Below are 26237 nucleotides of genomic sequence, written 5' to 3'. Positions count from 1 at the left end.
TACAATTTACAATAAATGTAACCTTGCATCTATCATTCAGGAGGGAGATCTCTGATAAGGGAGGCCCTGGAGGAATGTTTTGAGCTCAGCACTCAATCCATATTAAGATTAGCGATAGACAGCGAAAAAATACACGAAATCATCTGATAATGGATATGACACAAAAAGAAGAACATCCCTGTATCTGTTTTCTTCAAGCAGAATGTAAACTGCTCTTCCCTTATCGCCGCGATGACCACTCTCTCTTTATATTATTAGAGTAGGTATCATTTAGATTTATGCTTCTTTCCAAACTTGTTCTTTATTTTGAATAGGTACCGCAGGAACATTTTCATTGAAATTATGAAAGATGGAATAAGTAAAATATTTACCTACCTAGACACTCCAAAAAATACTCCACGTAGATCGATCGGCACGGAGAAATAAAATTGTGTATGTGTGATGAGCATACGTGACAGAAGAGAAACGTTCTTCACACCATAAAATCCAAACGATGTTGGTTAATCAATGTGATCGACAACGTTCGATCTAGTCGCGTGCCCCTCTGCCCGTACCTCACCTCATCACTCCACCGTTGCTATCTGACTACCATTTAATTCGTTATTTTATCTTGTAATTTCATAACCTGTCCTCTTGAGATATCTCTAATAACATTAACTCGACTTAATTATTAAGTATGAATAATGTCGTCTATAAGCAGTAAGTATCAACAATATTGATCTAATAGTCCAAAAAGACTATAGGTAGGTACCTAATTATTGTTATGCTTACGAATCAGAGATAATATAGCCTAAACGCTGAACATAAAAAAATATTTCGGATTCACAGATAGACACCAAAGGTGAGGGGTAGAGGTAGGCTAGATTCGACATAAATAGTACACTCAAATTTATCAGTCATACTTATTTGTTTTCGTTGAACTAAGAATACAATTTGCAATGGTTCTAGTTAGTTTTTAATATTAAATTAACAGCCTGTTGGTTTAAAAAATATTGTACTGATAGTATTCGTTCCATCGTTTGCCGCCCCTAAGCAACGCATGACCTGCCTCCCTCACGAGCCTTACGTGATGTTACTGGTGAGCCCTTGAATGTTTTTTGAAAAGTTATTTTCATTTATTTGTATCCCATGTTTAGTGCCAGATTGAAAACCTATTTGGAAATATTGTACATACTTCCATATAAACCGTGAAGTTCAATAATTTTAACACGAAGCAAGACATAGTCGGAGGGACACTGAGTGAAAAAAGCGATGCAATAGGCTTCACGTAAGTAGGTACAGTCGACAATAGCAACAATCATAATAATCACATTAGTCCTGCATAATTCCACTTTTTTGCATTCACAGAACAGATTAATAATATACCTACACATGCGAAATCCCACCGCCATTAAAATGACAGCATTTTTGGTTTATGACTATATGATGGGAAAGTCCTGATATAGGTACAAGAAATATAAAGCTCCTGAATGTTCTCAAATATTACCATATTGTTGAATGCGCGTTGTGACGAACTTCAATGCATATTATTGTTATTATACAAACGTACGTATTAAATTACATCATTCATCCCATATTTCTCCACACTCCAGAATCGTGACTTTTTACAACCACACCCAGAAGGTAACGTATCTATTTCCCATTATGTTTCTGTTTGATATCACCTATTTTGCTTTTTTTTTTAATACCACGTTTCTATAACATGGTATTTAAAAACAGTTGGAATTCGGTGTAAGAAAAAACTCTGTATCTTTGGATTTTATTCACTTTTGGATTGGCAATAGGTATAACATTATTTTTCATTATTTTTTTATAAAATAATATTACTGGATTAAGTAATCTGAATGTTACGAAATAGAAAAATAATTTATTTTTTTATGAATGCAGCACCGTATACGTACAGGCAACACGAAATTAATATACATAACCTACAAAGTGAAACTGTCATTGATGTTATAAAACTGTTGAATTTTATTTGGACATTATTATAGTAATCATTATTAATTTAAATACATTGAATCATGAATTCTCTGTTAGTCTCGATATCTAGGTGTCAGCCACTTGTATTAAAACAATGTAAATTGTACGTCAATCCTTTTCGTAATAGTTCGACAACGGCAGCCGCTACAAACGTTGGAGGTTAATTATACAAAACATCTTTATTTTTTATTTGTTTCTCTTACAAATCATTATTATTTTATCATCATATGAAGTCTATTTTAAATTCTAAGTGAAGTATTCTTGACTATCGCACGATTTCGTTGCCCGTATTAATTCACATCCTTTTCATTTTCTTCAAACTTTCATTGCCACAGACAATAATAATATTTTTTTGTTTACACAGCACTCATGGGGTTGGGAAAGGGTAAAAAGAAAGGCGGTAAAGTGGGTACTGGTGCTGTGGAAAAAATTGTACAACCAGTTGAAACAGATACTGTCAAACTTGTCAACTATGTGTGCGGGAGCAACATATATTCAACCGGAGAAGACGTTAAGGTATTCGTCTATTTGTAAATAGCACATAAATGGGTGCTTGTGACTGGTCGTCCGCCGTCTTTGGGTGTCAGTCGCCATTATTGAATTCGGCTATCTTTTTGCCATCGAATTATAGTACGCGGTTGAAGAAATGATAGTATTTCGGCAAAAATTATAGGGCGTGTAAATGTAAATGTACTATAATTATAGTTCGGTTGGCAACACTGTGTTCACTGACAGATGGCAGCGCGCGACGACGGAGAACCAGTCACAAGACCCCATCGATGTTCTAATGTTAATACCCCGTATCTGACATATATAATGAAAAACAACAAAAATACTGCCCATCGACTGCGAAATTCCCATATCTGTAGTTATTTTAACAAAAATGATACCATTTTAGTAATTTCCCGTATCTGATCATTGCAGGAATAAACCTCTAATAGCCCGTATCTTGCCTCTGCTGTCAAGCGCGTTTCATGTAGTGTGTTGAATTCAGCTTCAAAATCACTTTAGAAATATTTAAAAGGTAAAACAGTAAGTCATAGAACAAATTTGGATGTTTGTCTTTATCTCTATATATATAAAAATCTCGTGTCACGATGTTTGTGGTCAAACTCCTCCGAAATGGCTCGACCGATTTTTATGAATTTTTTTATGTATATTTGTTAGGTATGAGAATAGGTCAACAAGTATATTTCATACCGCTAGGTGATTAGGGTATCTCTATCCAGAAAAATTTTCTTTTATTTTTTTTGACAATTTTTTTTTTGTATTTTTTTTATTATTTGGCATAAAAAATACCTATAACCTCAAATTTTCACTTTCCTACTCTCATCCTCCCATTTTTTAATCGCGATTTTATTATTTTTGTATGAACAAATTTAACCGTCGTTCGTATTTCAAACAGAACGAAATTATTTATGTTGTTGAATGACAGATGGCACTACGTCCGAGAAGAATTCAAGAGAAGCGTCGCGTCATTTTGACATTTCATTCGGCAAATCACAACGCAGTGCGTGCAAAATTTTGTACGATTTATTTTAATTTATCTATTTTTATGTGCGTATATTACAGTGCACAATGCCAGCAAGACGCAAGGGGGCCATTTGGGCCGTCGAACGAATAAAGCAACAAACATGCAAAATAGTAGAGTAGAAAGAACAGACGAACAAATCCAACAAGATAACAAAAACGTGCGTCTAAGCATGTCGCAATTGCGTGCATCTCAATCACAAGAGGCACGAGCTGAACGAAATCAACAACGACAATTGGAACGGAGCCAAGCGCGCCGGTTCGTAGTTAACACACGCAGAGCAAATGACCGACAACGCCAACAAGTACATCGAACATTTACATCCGCTTCGTTCCTTCGTCTCGCATTCGAGTACGAGCCAGATAATGAATATTCCGCTCATCCGAAAGTGCTGATTGGTGCTATGGACAAAGAATGTCCCCATTGTCATGCGCTCAAATTCAAACATGAGTCAGCCGGGATGTGTTGCGCATCAGGAAAAGTGCAACTACCAGAAATTGAGATACCACCAGAACCATTGAACAGCTTGCTCATTGGCACTGTTCCAGATTCAAACCTGTCCCTGAAGTCCATTCGCACATTCAATTCATGCTTCCAAATGACTTCGTCCGGAGCAACAGAAATAGTTCACAATACTGCGGCAAATGGTCAACAATTCCATTCTACGTTCAAAATCAAAGGTCAAGTATACCACAAAGTAGGCTCATTGCTGCTAATGCCAAACGAACCAAATACATTTTTACAAATCTACTTCATGGGCGCGGCGGTGAGGACATCAATCATGTGGATGCACGTTGCGGCTACAATAGCGTCAATTCGCCTAATGCCAGGCGCATCGTCGGCGAACTGGACGCCCTGTTGAATGAGCACAATGAATTATTGAAATTATTCAAAGCACACATGCACGAATTGCAAAGTGACAATCACGCTATTGTCATCAATCCTGATAAAACACTAGCTGGAGAGCACGTACGTCGATTCAATGCGACTGTTGTTGACGACATTGCTGGAATCATGGTTGATGACCGCACATCGACGCGAGAAATCGTGATTCGAAGAAGAAACAATAATCTGGAGTTCATCGCTGACACATACTGTTCATACGACGCTCTCCAATATCCGCTAATTTTCTGGAAGGGACAAGACGGATATTGCATAAACATTAAACAACGAGATCCTGTCACAGGTAATTCATTCATTATGAACATCATTACTCATTTTGAATTGAGAAAATGAATGGTTGATGTTTTTTTGTTTTTATCGGCGGTCATCGTCTACAGTGCTCTATTCCTCTTTCTGTCATAGATTCCATCCCCACACACTTACGATACATTCGTTACTTTTTATTTACCAACCAAAATATTCACTAGAAATAATTTATATGGCAGAACAACGTTTGCCTGGTCAGCTAGTATTATAATATAATATTATGTCTCATTTTATTGGATGTTATCATTATATTAGGCGTTATATTATGCTTTGCTTTACCACTTTTTAGTTACAATATGTGTGAACTATTAACAGTCAGATACGGGATATTAAATATTTAGTTTTTTTAGCTTCCTGCACAATTTGTAAAAAGTCACTTATGGGATATTTACATTAGGCCATCGACATAGGTAGGTATACATTTTTACAAATAAGAGACACATTATTTATTATAAAAAATGTAGAATATAATCAGCCAACTTATCTTCGTCATGTCGGATCTTCAATAGCAACAATGTGTCGCTCCAGAAGTTAGGGAAGGCAACACCATTTTCCTCGGCTTGTAAGATCTCATCGAAATTGCAGCTTGCTGGGCAAGCTTTGCATGAAAATAGGTGCTCCATGCTTTGCATTTCACCACACTCGCAGGTTTGGTCAGCGGAGAACCCCCACTTCACCATGTTGTCTCGGGTGCGCCCTAAAATGGTTCTCAGTCTGTTTAGGGCTTTCCATGTACGGTACCCAAGACTGGCTCCAGGTGGGAGATGTTCTGCTGGCTTTACCCAATCTTCCCATGCGGATAATCTATCTTCTTCGGGCGGGACCCAAGTCATAACATCTTGTTAACCTTAACAACCTAATCAAAATTATCTGTCCAACAGACTCGCTACTAATTGTTCATCCATCCACAAGCTCATCATTTTAACAAGATGTACTCAGTAAGGTATGGAGGACTCAACCAGTGTAGGGGATTAACTCGGAGCCACAGATATCGATCATGATTTGTGACACACCTTTTTTATATAGAATAATGGTTCTGTAAGCCACATTACATGACGTGTGTAGACGTCTCATGTCGTGAATTAAATGACCAAAGTAATCTTTCAGAACGAATCGCTAGATGTAATCAATTTATTATCATTTTCGATACAAGAATATTTTTTATTGATTATGGTTTGGCATAGGCAGGGCTTAATGAATTTAAAAAAAAATGTCTAACTGTCGATAATAATGTATTCTTAATTCAACGAAAACAAATAAGTATAAATGAAAAAAAAGTGTGCACTATTTTTGTTGGATCGCCAATAGCACACATAAACTATTATGATTTGGTTAGGCAAGGTTTAATTGAATTTTAAAAACTAACCAGCACCATCTGCAAATCGTATGCTTAGTTCAATGAAAACAAATAAGTATGACTGAGTTTAGTGTGTACTATTTATGTCAAATCTTAACAGCCTACCTCCACCCCTCACGACTGACAGGCGGCCCTCGGCTTTCATACGTAATTGGTTCCTGAAATTGTGTACGAATGTTGAATGTGCGAAAGTAGAGCGATATACAAAAAAAAACATCAAAAAGTGGACTTAAAAATATTTATTTATCAATTGGCTATAATAAAGTTAACGAGTCTTATTAGCAATCAGGTGCATAAACTTGTCAAGAGTTCTATAATATGCTGTGTCTTTATCAATTGCGACTGCATGGAAGCGCACAGTTTTTTTATTAGTATGTATAGTTATTTTTTTCATTTGTTAAACGTGTTTACCGTAGTCCAACAGGCAATTTTCGCCACTGGTATACGTGACACTGTGACTTGCTAAGGTATGACGTAACAGATCTCGTCAAAAAATTAAATGTCCTCAATTTGTAAACACAGATTAAATTTTACTGACGTACATGATAGTGAAAGTGTGTTATCTGTTGTTTACATAGTTTTTTACTATGTTCAATCCTAAGAAGATATCCACAGAGTGGAGGTTGTGTTAATAGATTTTTATTTTTACGAGAAATGGATTAGGTCCATACTCCAGGTCCAAATACACATTAAAAAAACATGTATTTTTTATTTGCCAGACCGAGGATTCGAACCCTAGACTTATAGGCTGACACCAATGGTGAGGGGTGGAGTTGGCTGTTAAAATTTCACATGAATAGTGCACACAAAACTTTGTCAGTCATACTTAGGTATTTGTTTTCGTTGAACTTAGAATACAAATTGCAGTTGGTGCTGGTTAGTTTTTAAAATTCAATTCAACCCTGCCTAACCAAACCATAATAGTTTAGGTATGCTATTGGCAATCTGACAAAAATAGTGCATACTTTTTCAGTCATACTTATTTGTTTTCGTTGATTTAAGAATACTTAGTAATATCACAGATGGTGTGGTTAGTTTTTTAAAATCCATTATGCCCCACCTATACCAAATCATAATCGATAAAAAATATTCTTCTATCTATAAACTATCTACATATTGTAGTCTTAGTCAAATGAAAACAAACATAGTTGACTGAAATGGTTTAGTGTGCACTATTTATGTCAGATCTTAAGAGCCTACCTCCACGCTTCGCCACTGCCGCCTGTACACTATTTTTTTTGATCCTCATAGCCTACGTCCTTTCAATAGTCATCTTCGTCACTGGTATAACTTGATTCATTCATTATTTTTAGTGTAGGTACATCACTTGTTCTATCAATTAAATATATATGCTCCACCTTGTCATCCTATTTCCGACTATTGTTTTACTATGAAGTAGTTGTAAGTAACTCAATAATTTAAATTTATAAACTGTCATCTTTTTCAGCTCAAACCAAATAGTGAATATCCGGATTGGCTGTGGACGTTGAGAATCGGAAAACCGTTAACTCTGGAAGAGTTAGATCCTACCACGAAAGCCTACTGGATCAAAGTTAGAACCATGGGAATGAGGCGGAACAATATGTTAAAAAAACTGAAACGATACTAACTGCCTTATTTTTATCATGTATATTTCGTTTTGAGACGAAACTTTGATATTGTTTGTTTTGTGAGACACAATAATGTATCTCACGGTTTTATTGTAGGGAAATAAATGTGTTTATTTATGAAAAATATCTTTGATTGTTTTAATTATTTTATGCAGTTCATTCATTTTGTGTTGTATTCATTTATATAGGCTGCGTTCAATGCAATAGTGAAATTATTACTTAAGTCAGTGTTAACTCTACCTACCTAACTGACGGATTCTAAAAACAAATTTTAGTTTTTCATTCCCGCAAGCTTTTGAGAATTATCATGGAAATCTTGACATAACTCGCAGATACCTGGTTGGGAATCACTAGTTATTACTTAACTAGTAGCCACACTCAGGACCGGATTCCCTACCGGTCCCTAGAGTCCAAAAATTAATTGAAATAGTGCTGTTAATATATCCTGAAATAACCATGACACATTATGACAAAATTTGTGGGAGAATTAAATAATTTACTACTTATATCGAGGATTACTATTAATCAAATATAATAATAATAGTTTTCACTAAGAAATTATACCTACTTATATTATCAAAAAATAAACATATAATTGCAGTTTAATAAATCATTTTTTTGTGGCCTTCCAATAAATGTTAGTCCATGGCCCCTTCAAGTGTAAATCTGGCTCTGACCACACCAGCTGCTGTAGCTATGCGGTAGTGTTGAGGATCCAAATTTCAAATCCCGAATAAGAAAATTTTGCAATATACCATATATACAAAATTACTCCGGCTTCAATGGGCAGGACACGTGCGACAGATGAATGACTCGCATTTCGAAGAAACTGAGCAGTGCAGTTATCGAGCGATGGGATTCCCAAGAGGAAAGAGACCCGTGGAAAGACCGAGAATTCGCTGAAGATACAATGCAGGGAGGGATGCCAGGTAGCTGTTGCTGGTAGACGTCTGGAGGGTAGTAGACGAGGACTGAGTGTCGTGGAGGATTGAGGAGGCCAGGGTTAAATTTGGGCTATAGGGGCATTGAACAAGAGGAAATCATTTTAGTTTATACTACTTAAAATTATACACAAATTAGTTTTATTTCTACACATTTTCGACAGTAAGAATTATGATCTTTTACAGTTTTTCTTGCATGGAAAGACAGATGGCAGCAAAGGCTGTAAGAGGAACTCTTATCTATGAAATACCTAAAAAATTCCCTTAGTATTAAAGATGTCATTGATACAGCTGACACACTTCAAAGAAGCTTACTTCAATTCAGTGCCAAGCTTCAATTGATACTGTCATGGCATGAAAATGAATATAAGCTATCAACAAATGAATTCTTGTAATAAATTTGTTTCTGTAGTACTCGCACTTTGAGGAGTGCAGATTTTTTTTCAATTTCATATTGCTATTTAATTACCACATATGAATATGAGATGTGTTTGTTTGACAGATATTGAGTATATATTGTGCGTGTGACGTAGTAATGTTGATTAGATTACGCACATACAATAAACAAGCCTACTTATTACGTCATCAGTAGTTGTAAAAAACTTTTTATGGAAGTTTATCTCGTTTGTATCTTCAATATCGTGACTGACATTTCAGATTCAAGACAACAAATACATTTTTTTTATATTAGCATCGCCTTATATTTCTTTTTAATTTTAAAAGGTTACTTAGTTAACTGTTTTATTTTTTGTCGGCAAACTTTCATGAATTTATTAGAAAAATGTAACTTGATAATATTTAGAGTACAGTTATATGAAATATTGATGAGAATACTATGGAGAAAAATGAAATTACTGTTTTTGAGATGACATTTTACCAAATTGGCGTTCAAAGTTATAACTCCCTGTCATCAAATTGATTGTAAATGTTTATATGTGAATGCTGACATGTACTGAGATGTTACGCATTTTTTCTTTAAATGCCTTCACACAGATATGTGCTGCCAAATACAGATATAAATCCCTAAACATAATATGATCCTAATTGACCATAATGCTTTTAAGACATTTCTAGAATTCAGTAATTACATTTATCTCTTTAAATTTTTCTTTTAGCATTTTTTTACAACTGTGATTCAACTATGTATTGTAGCTATGTGGTGTCACAGCAGAGGTCATCAAGCAGCGTGCGAATGTGAATCTATAGAAGCGCCACATACGCCTTTATCACAACTGCTCACAGTTATAGTGCTTACCTTACAGTAAAAAAAAATTCAATGTAAAAGCAATGACGAATTCGAATTCTCTGGCACAGTCCGAAGTGTTTATCTTCAACACCAAATATTCGATCAGTCTTATATGGAGATAATAATGTGGCAGGATCTCTGCGCACTTGGATGATGTCATCAGCATTCACAGCACAAGAAAATTTTTTAAATATTCTATATGGCTTGCGTTGCAATTAAATGATCAATGTGGTGTGAATAACAAACGCATGTTGTATAAAGTTATTTATTATAAAATTATAGGGAGTGTGGTGCATTTGTATGGTGTTAGAGCAGCTGCCACTGACCATGAACCATATTTTCGTACGCTGTTCTTTTAAAATTTACATTATTTTGGTAACTGAGTTTAAATAAATTCCTTTTTAAATAAATTTCTTCTTGTGAAGAAATAATTTAATAGAATTGTATTAATAACGATAAATTCGATAAATAAGTAATACTTTTTTTATTTGTGACGCTTCGCGTCATGATTTTTTGAGGTAGGTCCTGTCAATAAATGTAGTGCTGCATTTCTGATTGGTAGGTGAGTAAAATTCACATTTTTTTTCACTCAAAATGTGTATTTGGGATCCAAAAACAGGCTCAAACATTTGATTAATTAGCTTAAAAAGATAAATATTTTTAAATACCTTCTTCACACTGTAGACGTAGAGGTATTGAATTGAAAAGGTGTTTCACCTTTTATCCTGCTAATCAACACAACATGCAACAGTGACAGTATGGTAAAACAAATATAAATTTCTACTTTCTTATCACAAATAATCTATTACAAACTATATTAATTACCTTAATTATTTACACTGCATATTATTTTCATAGATATGTTGATTCCTTCTTTACATTGGATAGTCATTATTTATGAATGCGTAATAAAACTAAGGTATTCGTACGCTCTAACTATATAGGTATGTTTTCGATGAATTTACTATAAAATACACACCTTCCATTGGAGAAATCATCAGTCAAGTTTTCTCAGATCATCAATTAAGATTCTCCGGTCTTTGAACCATGGCTTTATTTACAAAGTTGTTCACATTGGCGGTTTGCTTTGTTTTTGTAAACATCTGTGTTGATTATACCAATGCTGCACCAGGTAAAATAATAGTTTATCTTTAATATTAATTCAAAATAGTTGATGGTTGGTAATATTAATTAAATAAATATTTTTACCAAAAGCTATTCATCTACCATAGATTTTTCTGTAGTGGTCTGACAACTACAATATTTCAATGATCGAATATGGCATCTAGCCGAAAAATACGAACTTTGCAATTTGAGACAATTTATATATTGGTAATTTTAAAGTGCTTTAATTAATCAATATTATATTCAAAAACCAGAAAAAAAGCCAAAAATAAATTTGCAATTGAAAAAAAAGACATTTTAAAATGTGAATTCATTAAAGGATTCCATCTTATTCATTAGTCATCAATCATAATAGTAAAGGGAGAGTAAAATTGAATCCAGGCATTCACTTTTTGTTTACACGTGTCACCGAAAGTTAAATATTCAAATTCATTCCAAATTGGCGTCAAGTGAAATTTCGGTGCAGGTTGGAATTCAAACAATTTGTGATTATTTGTTTTATGAATGCAGAAATTTCATCGAGAGGAAGAGGAATAGAAAAAAGAGGTGATGGTGAATAAAACCATGGGTATCTCAATGGGCTGGAGAAGATCAAGATATGTATTTACAAAAATCATCTGAGAATATGGGAAAATCAATTTGAAAATCTGCTCGTTAAAGTGAAAGTTAAAATTGATTACCAAGGAAAATACAACTATGAGAGAAAGCCTTAATCCTAAGCTACTCAGGGACGCAGTGCCCATGCAGTTGAACTTCATTCACTTTTGACTCCGAATCATCACTTTTGATGATTCTTTGATGAATGTGCGTTTACACGGGTCACTGGGGATGATTCCTCTGTTTAAGCTTAAGTTTAAGACTATCTTTCCAAGATGACACAATACTATGACTAATTTTTTTTATAAATCTTTTTAATTTTTGTCATCTAGATAAAATGGTGTGTTACTACGGCAGCTGGTCTGTCTATAGACCTGGCGAAGGCAACTTTGTAATTGGAGATATTCCACCGACGCTCTGCACACACATTATCTACTCGTTTGTCTCTGTCACTAGCGACGCCAAAATCAAAATTCTTGATCCATGGGCTGAACTTACAACTGGAGGTGGTCTTGGTATGGATATTGGAATATTTTTTTATAAACATTTTTTGTTTCTAATAGTTATAATGTCCAAATTAAGAATGGATGACGATTCATCCATCAGAACATAAATCCACATTAGCCAAATACTAACATTTTGAGATATTTCTATATGTTTTAGTGAAACCAGGTCAAAACATTCAAATTACATATGTTGCTATGAAAATAATAATAACATTATACACACAGGAATCCATGAAATGTGATCCAATGTTAGAATTTAAATCTAATTTGTAATACAAACCAGTTTAGTGTTAGAATCCTAATGTAAGTAATGTGGAAACTGCTCTTAACTTATTTTTTAATTATGTCGCATGTACTTGTTTAATCCTCAGTACCTTGTTTGTAAGTTTTATTAGAAACTATTTTGTTATCCAGTCATAACATGAATATATTAAAAATAAAAAAAGACAAACCCTCGCGTTTAGCAGTTCGCCAACCACTGGTCTAAACTCATAAATGTACTCATATACTCATACATCATGTTTTAGGGGGTTTCCAAAAAATAAACAATCTTAAAAGAACAAATCCTAACCTGAAGACATTGGTTGCAATGGGAGGATGGAATGAGGGTTCCACACTCTTTTCTGGGGTAAGTAATCACAACTAACCTACTTAAGGTAATGTTACAGTCCATTCAGCTCCAATGCTGACTGCAAAACCATACTCCAGACTTCTCTATCCCGACCTATCTCGCTCTCAGATTGGTCATACTCAGTCACTCCACATCATGAAAACAAATAAGTATTACAGGTCATAATATAATATAATAAGTATTATAGGACATTAGGTATTATAAAATATATAATAAGTATTATATGACAAAGTTTAGTGTGCACGATTTATGTTGAATCATAACAGCCTACCACCACCCCTCGCCACTGCTCCACATCCCTCTTAATGTTGCCTGTCCAATTCCACAATCAAGCAACTGCGATATTTTACTAAAAGATCATTTAATTTTAATGAAATGTCCCATATTTCTGCTTGTATTGTACATAATACCTATATAATATAAATATTTATATCTAATAGATTTTCAGCAACGCTAATCTGCGCCAAGCGTTCGCCGTAAATGCTGCCAACTTTTTAAGGACTAATGGTTTCAACGGATTAGACATTGACTGGGAATACCCCGCTCAAAGAGGAGGCTCTTCTGCGGACAAAGGCAACTATATCGAACTTATTAAAGCTCTCAGGACAGAGTTCAATAAGAGTGGATTCCTGTTAACAGCAGCCGTACCTGCCTCTGAAGACTCATTCACACAATCATACGATGTGCCTAATCTTGCCAGGTAAATAGGAGAGAATTTTGTAGGCAAAAATATTGCCTGTAATACCTATATATTAATATAGAGAAAGTTGATAAAGACAATGGAAATATAACATTTTTTTGTTTCCACAATTCTACTCAGTGTGACCAGACCCTAATAGCAAAATTAATATAAGATTTGCATTCAACTTATTTTATTGCTATGATATTCGATATAACCTTTCCATTGTAAAATCATGGCTGCAGACATCTTAGAAGTAATCGGCAGAACTACCCAGCCTTTCCCATACATATTTATACCTCAACCCCTGATTTTGTATTTTACACTAGATACAGTGCTATATAATCTCAGCTATGACACGTCCGTTATTAAAATTAAAATAGCATGTATCATTAAGTTAAAGAAAAAGACGCATTCTCAATGGTAAAATCTTAATACTACAACCTTATGAGTAAATAAAATATTTATTTCCCTTATTTTCTTTTCGTAAATAATTTCATAAACCTTTTTCTGCAGATATCTAGACTTCATTAATGTGATGACTTACGATTTCCACGAGTCTTCGGAGGGCCGAACTGGCCACAATGCACCTCTTTCTATTTCCAATGCTGAAAGAAATACAGGCAACGCTGCTCTAAGCATTGTAAGGATTTTATTTTTGTATACTGGCAACTACAATTTTTTTAAATTAAGAATTATTAATGTGATTCGGAACAACCTCAGAAAGGTGCCTACATTAGATTAGAAAATTTCAGAACTGTCTGATATTGTACCATATTATGTATATTTAAGAGCATACATAAGTGAAACGGCAAATAATTTTCAACACTATGTGGGACGTAATTTCGACCACGTTGCCATTCGGAGAGCGATAGTCGACTTGTGAGCACGTCAATTTGTGTTGTGATGGCGTCGGAAAAATATATTCTTAAATCGTGTAAAGATGGCTAAAAAACGTTCCGCATGTACTTGAAAAAGAAAACATGTCAATGAATATACTATTATTATTATTAATATAACAATAAACATAACATTAAATGGACGCATGTTGGATTTTTATGACAAATTATATTTCATTCGGTTTGCGTCATTCGCACAATCCGCGTATCGCCTAGTCACGATCTTTTTAGACCATGCCTCAGCTGAGGTATAGCCTTAATAAAAAATGAAAAATACACTCTTGTAAAGAAGTAAATCTAAAAACTAAGAATCCTAAATAAATTGCCACATTGTTAATTTAAAAAGAAAACAGTCTAAAGTACCTACATAAAGAAAATTGAAATAATAAAATAAACAAACGGTGTCCTTAAAATACAGTAAAATAAACCTTAACTATTCAGGAAAACATCAAAACCTCTTGTTCATAATATTATTTTATCAAAACCATAGTCAGGCCGTGGCACTGAATAGTGGATTACGATGGTAGTGCTAGTTATTGATTATTTTCGAATGGAATGTGGTAACCTGTTCGCAATAAATGAACATTTTCAATGGCATATTTTGTTAGAACGACCCCACGATGGCCGAGCAACTTATGCATCGCCTCATAATGTTGTGGGTCCCAGGTTGGAATCGAACAAATGTTTGAATGAAGGATAATTTTTTTAGAATAATATGTGTATTGTTTCGGTTTGAAACCTGGCTAATTATTATTTTATCAAGATTGTGCTTGATAAATATTTTAACAGATGTCACAATATAACACAAATCCTCGTAAATTCTGATAAGTACACCCCTTTCCTACCTCAAAATTTTCAAGAAGACTTCGTTAAACTCATATTTCACCATGGATGTTTGTTATTCTTTTACTGTAGGAAGCAAGCATTCAGGCATGGATTAGACGGGGAGTTCCGTCATCAAAGCTTATTCTTGGAGTTGGTTTATATGGGCATTCATTCAATTTAGCCATCGGTCAATGCATCAATCCTCGATGCCCTTCAACAGGACCTGGAGCACCGGGACTTTTTACGGGAGAACCAGGAATGCTGGGATATAATGAGGTAATAGTGTTTCTTTATTATTTCATCTTTACTTGGTTGATGTCGATGACTGCATCTTCATTTTCCCACAATTTAAGTGGCTTCACAAATATCATAAATGGGATATCAACTTAGTGTATATTTTTACTACACATTTGCATTTCAGGGGGATCCTATATGCCAACAGATAACCTAGCGGAAAAATACGAAGCTTGCAATTTGAGAATTCTTTTTGATAATTTACAATTTCAACTGTATTAATTAATAAATATGTATCTGAAAATATTAAAAAGAATTATTTTTTTTAAGTCAAAGATAAACTTACAATTGTAACAAAAATGTGAATTTGTAAATTAACAAAAAAAAATCTCAAATTGCAAACTTCGTATTTTTCCGCTAGGTTCTCTGCTGGCATATAGGATCCCCCTTCAGTCAAATTCCAATTTGCTTCAATAATTTTTATAGAGAAACCTTAGATCTATATAATTATTTAGGATACTTTTTTCATTTTTCAGATCTGTAAAATAGAAGCAAACTCGCGATTGTTCTTCGATAATGAGGCTAAGGTGCCATATTTGGTAAACGGAAACACTTGGGTGTCGTATGACAATCAACAATCAGCACAGCTCAAGGTAAAGACTTGTTATTTAAGTCTCTTTTTCAAAACCCTCCTCATTATATCATCAGATAACATCCACAGAACCACAGAATCTATGACTACTGGTATGCCCTGAGAAGAAGCAAAAAGGCAATATTAAAATTATACTACCTGTGAATTAGTATATATCTGCACATCTATTGGAATTTATGGTATTGACAGAGTGAATATAATAATTACAAGATAAAAAGAACTTTTTAAATACAACGTTTTTAAATTTTCTGTTGAATCATATAAACTTGACTTGACTAACTTAAACGATCAAAAAAATTGTATTTGATAGAAATAATCAAAATAATACTGAAATGTCATATTGATTTCCATAGTAACGCACGTATATATTAATATTTAGTTGTTAGGACCCTAGCAACCAGTAATAGTGGATTGATTACGGATTTCTTCCGAAATAACTTTTCATACAAAACAGAATTAACTGAAAATGAATTTAATTCTACTTAAAAATGGCTAAAGGTATTAAAAAAATGCATTGACATTGTGTTCTGATATATTCTAAAAGTTTCAAATGTCTAGCTAGTTGGGAAGTTAGTTAAAAATCGATTGCAAGATTTGTACCGGACAAACAACCACCGAACAAATAAGAATACGACCTAATAAAAACGTAAAAATGTTTGCAGTTTTTGACAGGTGTTGGCAATAATGAAATGAATCTCCCATGCACAATAATGACTTGCAGGTATCTTTACCATTTTAATCTTGTCACTGCTTTATAGGGTTTCCATGGAAATAAGCCGAACCGAATGGTTTATGACGGTCTCACCTTACGCCGAAACCGTTTATTGCCGTAATAAAACTTGTCGAGTGTTCACCCACTTAGCTTCGGATTTGTATATACGGGCGCCGCCGTGTTCCATTATGCTCTATGCAAATAACGGTGTTTGTACATGCGCGCCTATTTGAAACAAGTATTCCTTATATTAAAACAGAAAAATATTTTTTCTCTATGGTCAGTTTTTGATGTCTATGGGCACTTAACTGTCAAATAAATGACAATTTCTCACATTTTGCCGCTAGATATCCCTAGTGGTCCATATATTTTGAACTCGCTATTACATTTACTTTCATATTATTTCTTTTATTTTTCGATTAATACTACATTATGGCCGGATAATCCGAATGCCGAATCAACGTTATTGAATAAATAATCATTACAATATAAACAAATGAAAGTAAATGGTTATCGTGATAGTATACCTACCTACCATATAATTATTATGCATAAATCGATTCCAGCATAATCATGTGAATTGAGTTGTTCAAAATATTATATTACTTGTATTTATTTGATTTCATGAATCTGCGTCTGATGTGTATTTACTAACGAGACTCTTAAATTTGAAAGCGTCGCCTCTTTTACGAAATTTGCGGCATTGTAGATTAGCTTTATCTACGAAAACAAAGTTTACTACCTATAAATAAAGCATTCATGATTGAATAAAATAAGCACCAATTATAGAATCAATTGTAAAATAGATAGTACCATTAGACAATAATCAAAATAATACACTGAATCATAATGAAATACGGAAGAAAACAAGAACCTATGACAATTATCAACAAACGCGGGCTGTCAGTTGCGATCTGTCAAAAATGGACTCTGCCGAATTTAGCAATCGGTTTCGCTAAACTTATGGTAGAGGGGCATTAGGTGTTCGGGTTCGGCGAGATGCTTATGTACTAAATTTGGATGAACGCAATTATACGGGCGTATTATATATCTGGCGTAAAATCGCATTCGAAAATTTTGGATGAACACCCTATTACTTTCACACGCTATGTCTTTGGCATGGTTACATGTAAATTGTACGTATAACATTTCACCGAAGCACAGTTTGCAGTGAGCTTTCTTACCATAAAGAGACGACCGTATACTATAGGGTCTCCAATTTTATTAGATTCAATATGAACATTAATTCAATTTTTAGCTATTTAATATTAATTAATTCAATAGCTGATTTCAAACAAACAAAATTCATGAATAAATTCAAGAATGAAAACCTAACCTCACCTAACCTAACCAAACCTAACGTAACCTAACCTAACTTAATCTAACCTAACCTAACAAATAACCCAGTATATCGGCTATTTTCAAAATTTGTTTGCCGCTGGCTTCCTGTAAGCCGACAAGAACCGTGTTTTATTCAGACATGAATTTTATCACAGTACTATACGACTGAAAGAGGTTGAACTGTCTTTAATATGCGACCATATATTACTGATACAACATTTCCCGGTGAAGTGTGATACGGCGAACTCCATATGTTGATATTTCCAGAGACACTTTAGCATAAATACATTAAATTTCAATCACACATCATCAATTTCAAGATCACAATGGCATACAGCGGAAATTTCACTATTTTTAATATTAATTCTTTTCCAGATTGACTACATCAAGAGAATGAACCTCGGAGGTGCAATGGTATGGAGTATCGATATTGATGACTTCAGAGGAGTATGCGGAAGAGGAAAATATCCTATTCTGACTGTTCTTAGCAATGGAATCCGAGGATCTGGGGTGAGATATTTTATAAATTATAACATCAATTTAGTCTGTGGCCTTTCTGTGTTGGTGAATTATTGCACTAAGCCACAAATTCTACATCTGAACTACTAATGAAATAAAGTTGTCATTCATAGAATATGTTAAATATATTATAACTTCTTGGCCTTTTCAGGACTAAAGCGTGATCCAAGATGAAATGGTTATAATGTAATCTTGAAACTAATATCACCAATGTTAATTTTTTTCAGTCTCCGGCAAATCCTGCTCCGGTCCCACCGGTTGTTGTACAACCGCCTGTCCAAAGCGGCGGCCTCTGCACCAGAGTCGGAATGGTTCGAGACCCCAACAATTGCGCAGTATTCTATTACTGTACTCAAGATACTAATAGGCTCGTCCAATCTGGACCGGTCACATGCAGTGCTCCCTTGGTGTTTGATGCTGTCTTGAATATTTGCAACTGGAAAGAAAATGTTGTTTGCTGAATGGTTGTTTTCATGGGATTCACTTAATATTAAAATAAATGGTGAATTAGTTAAATAAGTATCTACCAAATGTTGTAAAGGCAAATTAGCTTGTGTTTGATCTTTCCAATCGCAATAAGTTCTGGGACCCAGGTTGATATTTAATTGACCTGCTAGTCACAATCGTAAGATATTGAATTCATAATGATTAATTTCGTGAGTGTGTATTGCCGTAAATATAGTATAATTTTGTTAAATTTGATTCAGAAACACCAAATTATATAATGCTATGGAATATTTTTAAAATTTCCCGATTTTTACTACATATTATATTATATAGCATATCGGGTGTTTATTTCCAAAATTGAAATAATATCTACATAAAATTTTAAATATTGTATGTGTAATTTTTCACAATGTTCATCAATCATCGAATCGTTTAGATTTATGAATTACTATTATATGTTTATTTTAATTTAATTGAATTAAAATTACAATACAAAAAAAATGCTGGAAACAAAAATGTTACTTTCCATTCTCGTAAAATGTTGGCATGTCAATAAAAATGTCTTTTCTTTCTTATAGGTGTGACTTTGAAAAAACTATTCTAAAATATTATAGCAGTGTACAACATTTTTAGAATAATAATTTGTTTTGAAGATATACTTTTAAGAAAGAAATTGTACAGTTTTGTTAACTTGCCTACATTTTACGAAACTAGTAACTGACATTTTTGTTTTCAGAGCTCCTGAATGCACATGCAATCATCGCATAAGTGAAATCACACCATTCGATCAATTCAAAATGACAGCATTGACAGAAGTGATGCAACTGCGAAGTGGATTTTGAACACATTGTTGTAGTTATAAACATTTTTTTTTAACTAATTTTAACCAGCATTTACTAGGCACTACATAATAATATACGCATAAGATCTTTGTCATGCATTTATTTCTATATAAGTAAGTGTTTATTAATTACTGTTTCAATAATGTAATAATTAATATTCAATAAGCTGTGAATTGTATTTTTATGATAATCACCTAATAAATTAGAAAGCAATAAAAATGTTTATCATTTACTTCTCAATACACTGCCGCACGTGTTACAAATCATGATTGCATCCGCAATAAATATTATCTTTATGGTACGTTTATACCTGGATACTTATATCGTAATATTTATGTCTGACACCAAATTCAACTAGTGTATACTCTAGTTACACTTGTATCATATGTGTCTGAGGCTTACCTAATATTTGTCTTGCCAATTCTATGGGTCAAATGTAAACACCGAGACTACGACGAATTCAAACTTGCAAACATAAATCGCAAAAGTTAAACCACCGACTACTTCTATATGAAGTCTCTGACACATTGTTTGGTTCACTAGTTTGACAGGAGTGTTTATATTGATATTGTTTTGTGAAAAGTATAGGTAGAATGAAGAAAGATTAGGAGTCGTATAGTATCAAAAGTAGAACTGTCGCAAATATATCGAAATTTAACTAAGTATGCCAAATTATTCTTCTGACCATAATGTACGACTAGCAATATAGTATTTGAATCAAAATCATATCTGTGTGGTATAAAATTGTGATGGAAAATAGGGTTTGGTATCAGAATTAGAACTGTTCAATACTTTGGAAACAATAGTAGAACTGTTGAATTCGAATTGAATTTCTAATTTCTAAATGTAGAAACATATTTCATGCTATTATAACACTAAAAAATCTAACAAAATGTTTTTCGTCATTTTCTCGAAATGATGAATAATGCACAGATCTACTTTTGATACTATACGACTCAGTTTAAAGCAGACATTGACGACTCAATTCAATGATATCATTCCAAATCGGAACTATGGGATGTGAATTTGAAAGAGCATAAATCAGAGTTTTGAAAAAAGATAGAACTTGCAAATAAATTTGAAACATCATCAGAGGAAATAACCCGGAAAATACACAATTTAAGCAATCAATTCAACAATAAACTAAAAAATGGGATGCTAAATGGTAGAAAATACACAATCTCAGAGATATATTTATTAGTACATACCAACAAAATAATGTTAAAGGCAAAATTATTTACTTAGGTATTTAAGGTTTGAATGATAATTAAATACAATATAAAGAAACTGGTATTTTAAGTGTGTAAGTACATAAGTAAGTTTAAGTTATGTGAGGCTAAAGCAACAAGTAACCCAGCCCGCGACACCACGTCTGCAGCCCGCCAAATCGCAAATACGATAAAAATAAACCAGCCTTGACAAAATACCCCGTGCGTTTTTGTCCCCCACCCCCGCTTCTTGGCTATGACATTATCACGGTCTGCCATCTCCGCCTAAGAGCGCGAGAAGGCCGGTGATAAGTTCTATAATAGGGTAGACAAGTGTTTTGACTATATTAACACAATTTCTTTAAAAACTGGACATAAAATTTCTGTGCACTAACACATTATAAACTTCAACTTAAATTGGATTTGGGACCATAGATTAAATATAAAATAGATGGAGCGAGCTCATGCCTTGGGACAGGAAATAACACACTGCCGCCTTGGTATTTTACGGTGCCTACACTTTTCAAAAATTGATATCGCCACTTCATAAAATGTATCAGCCAAGTTTGATTCGATTACTTTCAATTCAATTTTTTTAAACAAATCAATGTTTATTTACAGTTAATCTTTTCTGTGTCTCTTTTTTGTTCATTTGTTTAATTTGAGCGCTAATACCTACCCCCCCCCCCCCCCCCTTTCGGAGGTGACAACGTGGTTAATAGCATCTGGTATGATTTGCTAGACAGTAAGTTGTGTTGTGGCCGCTCCTCATATAATTCAAGTTTAAAGGTGTTTATTGATTAATTGAAGCAATTATCTCCTATATATTATTATCCTAAGAGATTTTGGAAAATACGTCAACTTTTTTATTTAAACACCGTTTTGTTGATTATTAAAGGAATTCACTTCAATTTTTAGGGTCCCGAATCTACTTCCATTTGAATCGGGCACAATCTGATAAAACTCGACACAATCACAGATACTATCGTTTTTAAATCGCGTTTTATATCCGTCACCATACATTTTCGCATCTTGCAGTCCGTGTACCTCAAATTGATTATAATGTCGTTTAATACTTTTTATATAATCAATATTGTAAAATATCTAAATTAATATTCCACAAAATTATTAAAATCTGTAAGTGGCACATTGGCGTATTCTTGAGTTTTAACACAAAATAAATACATATTTCCTCACTAATTATTACGAAAATATAATCCAAAACCACTTCACAAAATGAAATATATGATTGATTTTCAATTGTTTTCGCCTATAACAAGTTCATTTGACGTGTCAGAATTCAAATTTAGAATTTGCAGAAACAATCGAAAAATGTGACATTTCTATTAGCATGTTAAATAATCAATTTCAATCAAGACATTTTTATTGTAAGATGAGTTTTCTATTAATAAATAACAAATTTGATTTTTTTAAATACTTCTTTGTGGCTGTTCACGAACTCTTTTTTATTGAATAATTAGGCTACTAATTTCGATAGATTACAATATAGTCATATTAAGTTGCCATTGCAAACAATGAAATAAATTAATACGAATTGTTATAGTTAACAAAATTTGTGATATTGTATAATCAATCTGGACCTATCCACTGCTGGATGAAGGCCTCCTCAGCATTATTATACTCCTTACTTACACATGAATTATTATATTTATCAAAATCAGTGATATTATACTATCTACCTACCTATATTTAAAATGCCATTATTATCACGAGCCTTAATAAATCTACTGCTGGATGACGGCCTCTCTACGTTGATTGTATTCTTGATAGTCTTGAATTTCATCATCATCATCAATCCTGCTGGATGAAGGGTTTGTTTTAACGAATTTGTGATATTATACTTATTTCTATCACCCTTATCATCATCGACCTGAACCAATCTACTGCTGGATAAAGGCCTCCCATAGCCTGATTATACTCCTTTCTGTCATTTGAATTGCTGTATTTATCAAAATTGGTGATATTATATTATATCTATATTATACCATGAGCCTGAATCAATCCACTGATGGATGAAGGCCTTTCTAATTTGTTTGTATTTCTGTCGGTCATACGGTCATATGAATTGCTATATTTATCAAAATTGCTGATATTATATTCACCCATTCATAATATTGTCATTATCATCATCAACCAAGATCAATCCACTGCTGGATGAAGGTTATCCCAACCTAATTCTACTCTTCTTAGTCATATAAACTACTATATTTTTTTTAATTTGTGATTTTATATACCTACCTATTTATATCGTCATTATCGTCATCAACCTGTATCAATCCACTGCTGGATGAAGGCCTCTTTAAGCTGATTCCGCATTTTTAGGTTTTATAAATTCCTGTTTTTATCAGAATTGGTCTATTCCTCTCAGATATAATATGTATTGTTTTATTATTTATTAACATTTGTCTCAATATGAATGTCCCGCACTGGAAAACTATATTGGTTAAGGTTAATTTTGAATTCAAAATTTAATTTTGTAAATATCATTCTATGGCTGCAGGCATTTATTTTTTATAGACAATGAAATAAAACAATGTTTAAATTTGTTTTTCATGCTGCTAACCTTTTTCTTATATGTAATGGGACCCTAAAGAGATTAATATTTTGATATAATGGATCGCTTTTTAAGATAATCACATATTATTGCTGTATATTCGAACGAATGAGATGTATAATTATTTATCATATTTAAATGCACACATCTACACATATATTGTATTAAAATTAAAATGTCATTGGTAGCAATCGGCGATTCTGCTAGGCCTAGCAGCCTGAAGTGGTGTCAGACGATATTGTGAAGGCCAGACTCCAGAATAGACTACACATACGACTCCAAATTTGTATGGCAGTGACGACATGCAAATCGTAAAACTGACAAATCAGCAAAATGTCAAATTGTCTAACGTGAATGAAAATCCATCCCGAAGAGAAAACTATGGCGCCGTCTATACATACTTTACAATTATATTAAAATCCAACACCATGTCATTATAACGAAAAGCTGTCTGCAAGACCTAGCGAGACAGACTGGCGAGAGCCAGCTGGCTCAGCTAGTTTGTATAAATAAACATAATGGACATTAGGTACTGTTTCATCTGTGATAGTATCAAAGCTAGAAAGGGAACCAGAAAATAGCAAAGAAATGAAGCCAAAAAGTTCAGTATTTACCTAAATGACATCAAAATTTTTATTTTATTGTTAAATTAATATTTCTGACTGTGAGAGTTTTAAACAATTGAAACTGGTCATAATTGCTATACAAACATTGTCTATAACATTTTAGTGGTATATCATTTGGTTACATACTTTCATAGGCGGATTAATCGAAATGGTTAAGTTGCACTTTCATAGGCGGATATTAATCATAATGTTGCAAAAATGACTCATTCACTCAAATGTCAAAATCTCACACAAATATTAAAATGTAAATAGATTCTTTATTAACTCATTTAGTCTGTGGGCCTGGTACGGGCGGCCAGGTCGAGCGGAGCCAAAAAATGTATGGGGACCACCATGACAGCGCGGAGAGTGAGCGGTAGACAGTCTGGCCGCTCTTCGAATTTGCAGCGTTTCGAGCGGCTAGCTAGCGGCGTGTCAAATACAATTTACTGTGTTCTCCTCGCCCTTCCTTTCCCCGACTTCAAAAAACGTCGGCAATCGGTAGCGTTAGGTAGCCGCTGCTATGAATCTTTTGGATCACAAAATAGTTTGTGTTTTACGCGCGTCTTAGTTTGCTATTCATTTTTATTTGAAGGAAAATACCTACTAATCCCATATTATTATAAATTACACTAGCATGTACCTATACTTTAAGTTTTTTTTAATATGTACAGGTATAAATAATCTAATGCATTTAAGTTTTGTACTATGTATTCCATTTGAGTCGTTTTTTGCGACCCGGTTTTTGACTGACGGCATCTTCAGGCACTATGCGCACTCATAAATGGTAAATAAACACTGTCAATAAATGCAGTTAATTATATCTAATATAATAAAATTAATACAACAAAGCAGGTACCTACCTATTGAGTCAAGATTACCTACATATTGCCTGAAGATGTCGAATGCAGAGATGCAGAATTCCTCCAACTCACACGTACGTGTACATATAAAAAATAAACCACCAATATTATGTGTCATCACTGTCATCTTCAATAATAATTGGATAGGGAAATAGATACGTTGTTATTTTTATTAGGTACGTTGGTAGTATTCTTTATCAAGTCTCTAAACCCACCACTGATATAGGTACACTGATGAAATTTATTTACGATAGTTTTAGATTTAAAATGCACATTAACCTTGATTTCATTTATATTGAGATAGTAATCGTACTATCGTTTTTTGAAATTCATATCTGGAAACTGACTAGGTAGTACAAACAAATCTATCTATGGTATGAAGACGATTTCAAAGCATGAAAAACATAACAAGTTGTTTTTTGGAAGAAGGTTGTTTGGGGACCACATGTTCGGAGTACAAAAACAAGACGAAACTTTACTAAATTGGTACCAATAAGCTGCTGTTTTATAAGTTGTGACATTTTCATCAATCATTACATCATGCAGGAGTTTTTGAGTTATGGCCACGGAGCACAGAATTCTCAATAAATATTTTTTTTTATGTTTTTGAACTGTGATAAATATTTTTTACTTCAACACTATCAGGCTCCATCATCGTAGTGCAAGGAAAGCACAAGGTCGCGCCATTTCTCTCGCCCCACGCCATCATCCGCTCCAACCGCTTTATGTAGGTATTATTAATTGAATAAAACATATTTTATTGTACGTGGTGCACATTGTTTCCAATATGTATACCTAATGAATTACATATTATTAAAAATACAAAGGAATGTTATAACAGTAGGTATGCAAATACTATGGTTTCATTCGTATAGTTATATCAAAAAATATGGAAGAACGAAGTGTAAAAAATACGCTCGATATTCAAATAATTTTAAAATACTAGGTAATATTACATATTTGGGCAAAAACTCACGTTGGTTCAACAGAGTTCTATCTACAATTTTTTCATTTAACGTTTAAGTTTTAATTAGAGAAGTTTTTTTTTGGTGTTTTATGCGTACGTACTGTTTTAACTAAGTATAGTATTCTATTTAGCAAAC

The 26237-nt window shown here is 33.5% G+C and overlaps 2 protein-coding genes across 2 annotated transcripts; both read left to right on the top strand.

Annotated features, from left to right (window-relative positions):
* Positions 1-1916: 1916 nt before the first annotated feature.
* mRpL54 (mitochondrial ribosomal protein L54) lies at positions 1917-7918 on the top strand. Its single transcript, XM_085942533.1, has 3 exons — positions 1917-2139; positions 2345-2496; positions 7525-7918. Exons 1-3 carry the CDS (start codon positions 2022-2024, stop codon positions 7684-7686), a joined length of 432 nt encoding a protein of 143 aa, XP_085798659.1. The 5' UTR covers positions 1917-2021; the 3' UTR covers positions 7687-7918.
* A 3440-nt stretch (positions 7919-11358) lies between these two features.
* LOC147074940 (chitinase-3-like protein 1) lies at positions 11359-20094 on the top strand. Its single transcript, XM_085942531.1, has 8 exons — positions 11359-12111; positions 12630-12730; positions 13174-13433; positions 13929-14055; positions 15227-15412; positions 15907-16023; positions 18451-18585; positions 18822-20094. The coding sequence occupies exons 1-8, from the start codon at positions 11934-11936 to the stop codon at positions 19053-19055; spliced, it is 1338 nt and encodes a 445-aa protein (XP_085798657.1). The 5' UTR covers positions 11359-11933; the 3' UTR covers positions 19056-20094.
* Positions 20095-26237: the final 6143 nt, after the last annotated feature.

Source organism: Rhyacophila brunnea, unplaced genomic scaffold (assembly GCF_057557595.1).
Source record: "Rhyacophila brunnea isolate RB1 unplaced genomic scaffold, BYU_Rbru_1.0 scaffold_15, whole genome shotgun sequence".
NCBI classification, from domain to species: domain Eukaryota; kingdom Metazoa; phylum Arthropoda; class Insecta; order Trichoptera; family Rhyacophilidae; genus Rhyacophila; species Rhyacophila brunnea.
Note: the sequence above shows the minus strand (reverse complement) of the source record. Positions and strands in the feature narration are given on the sequence as shown.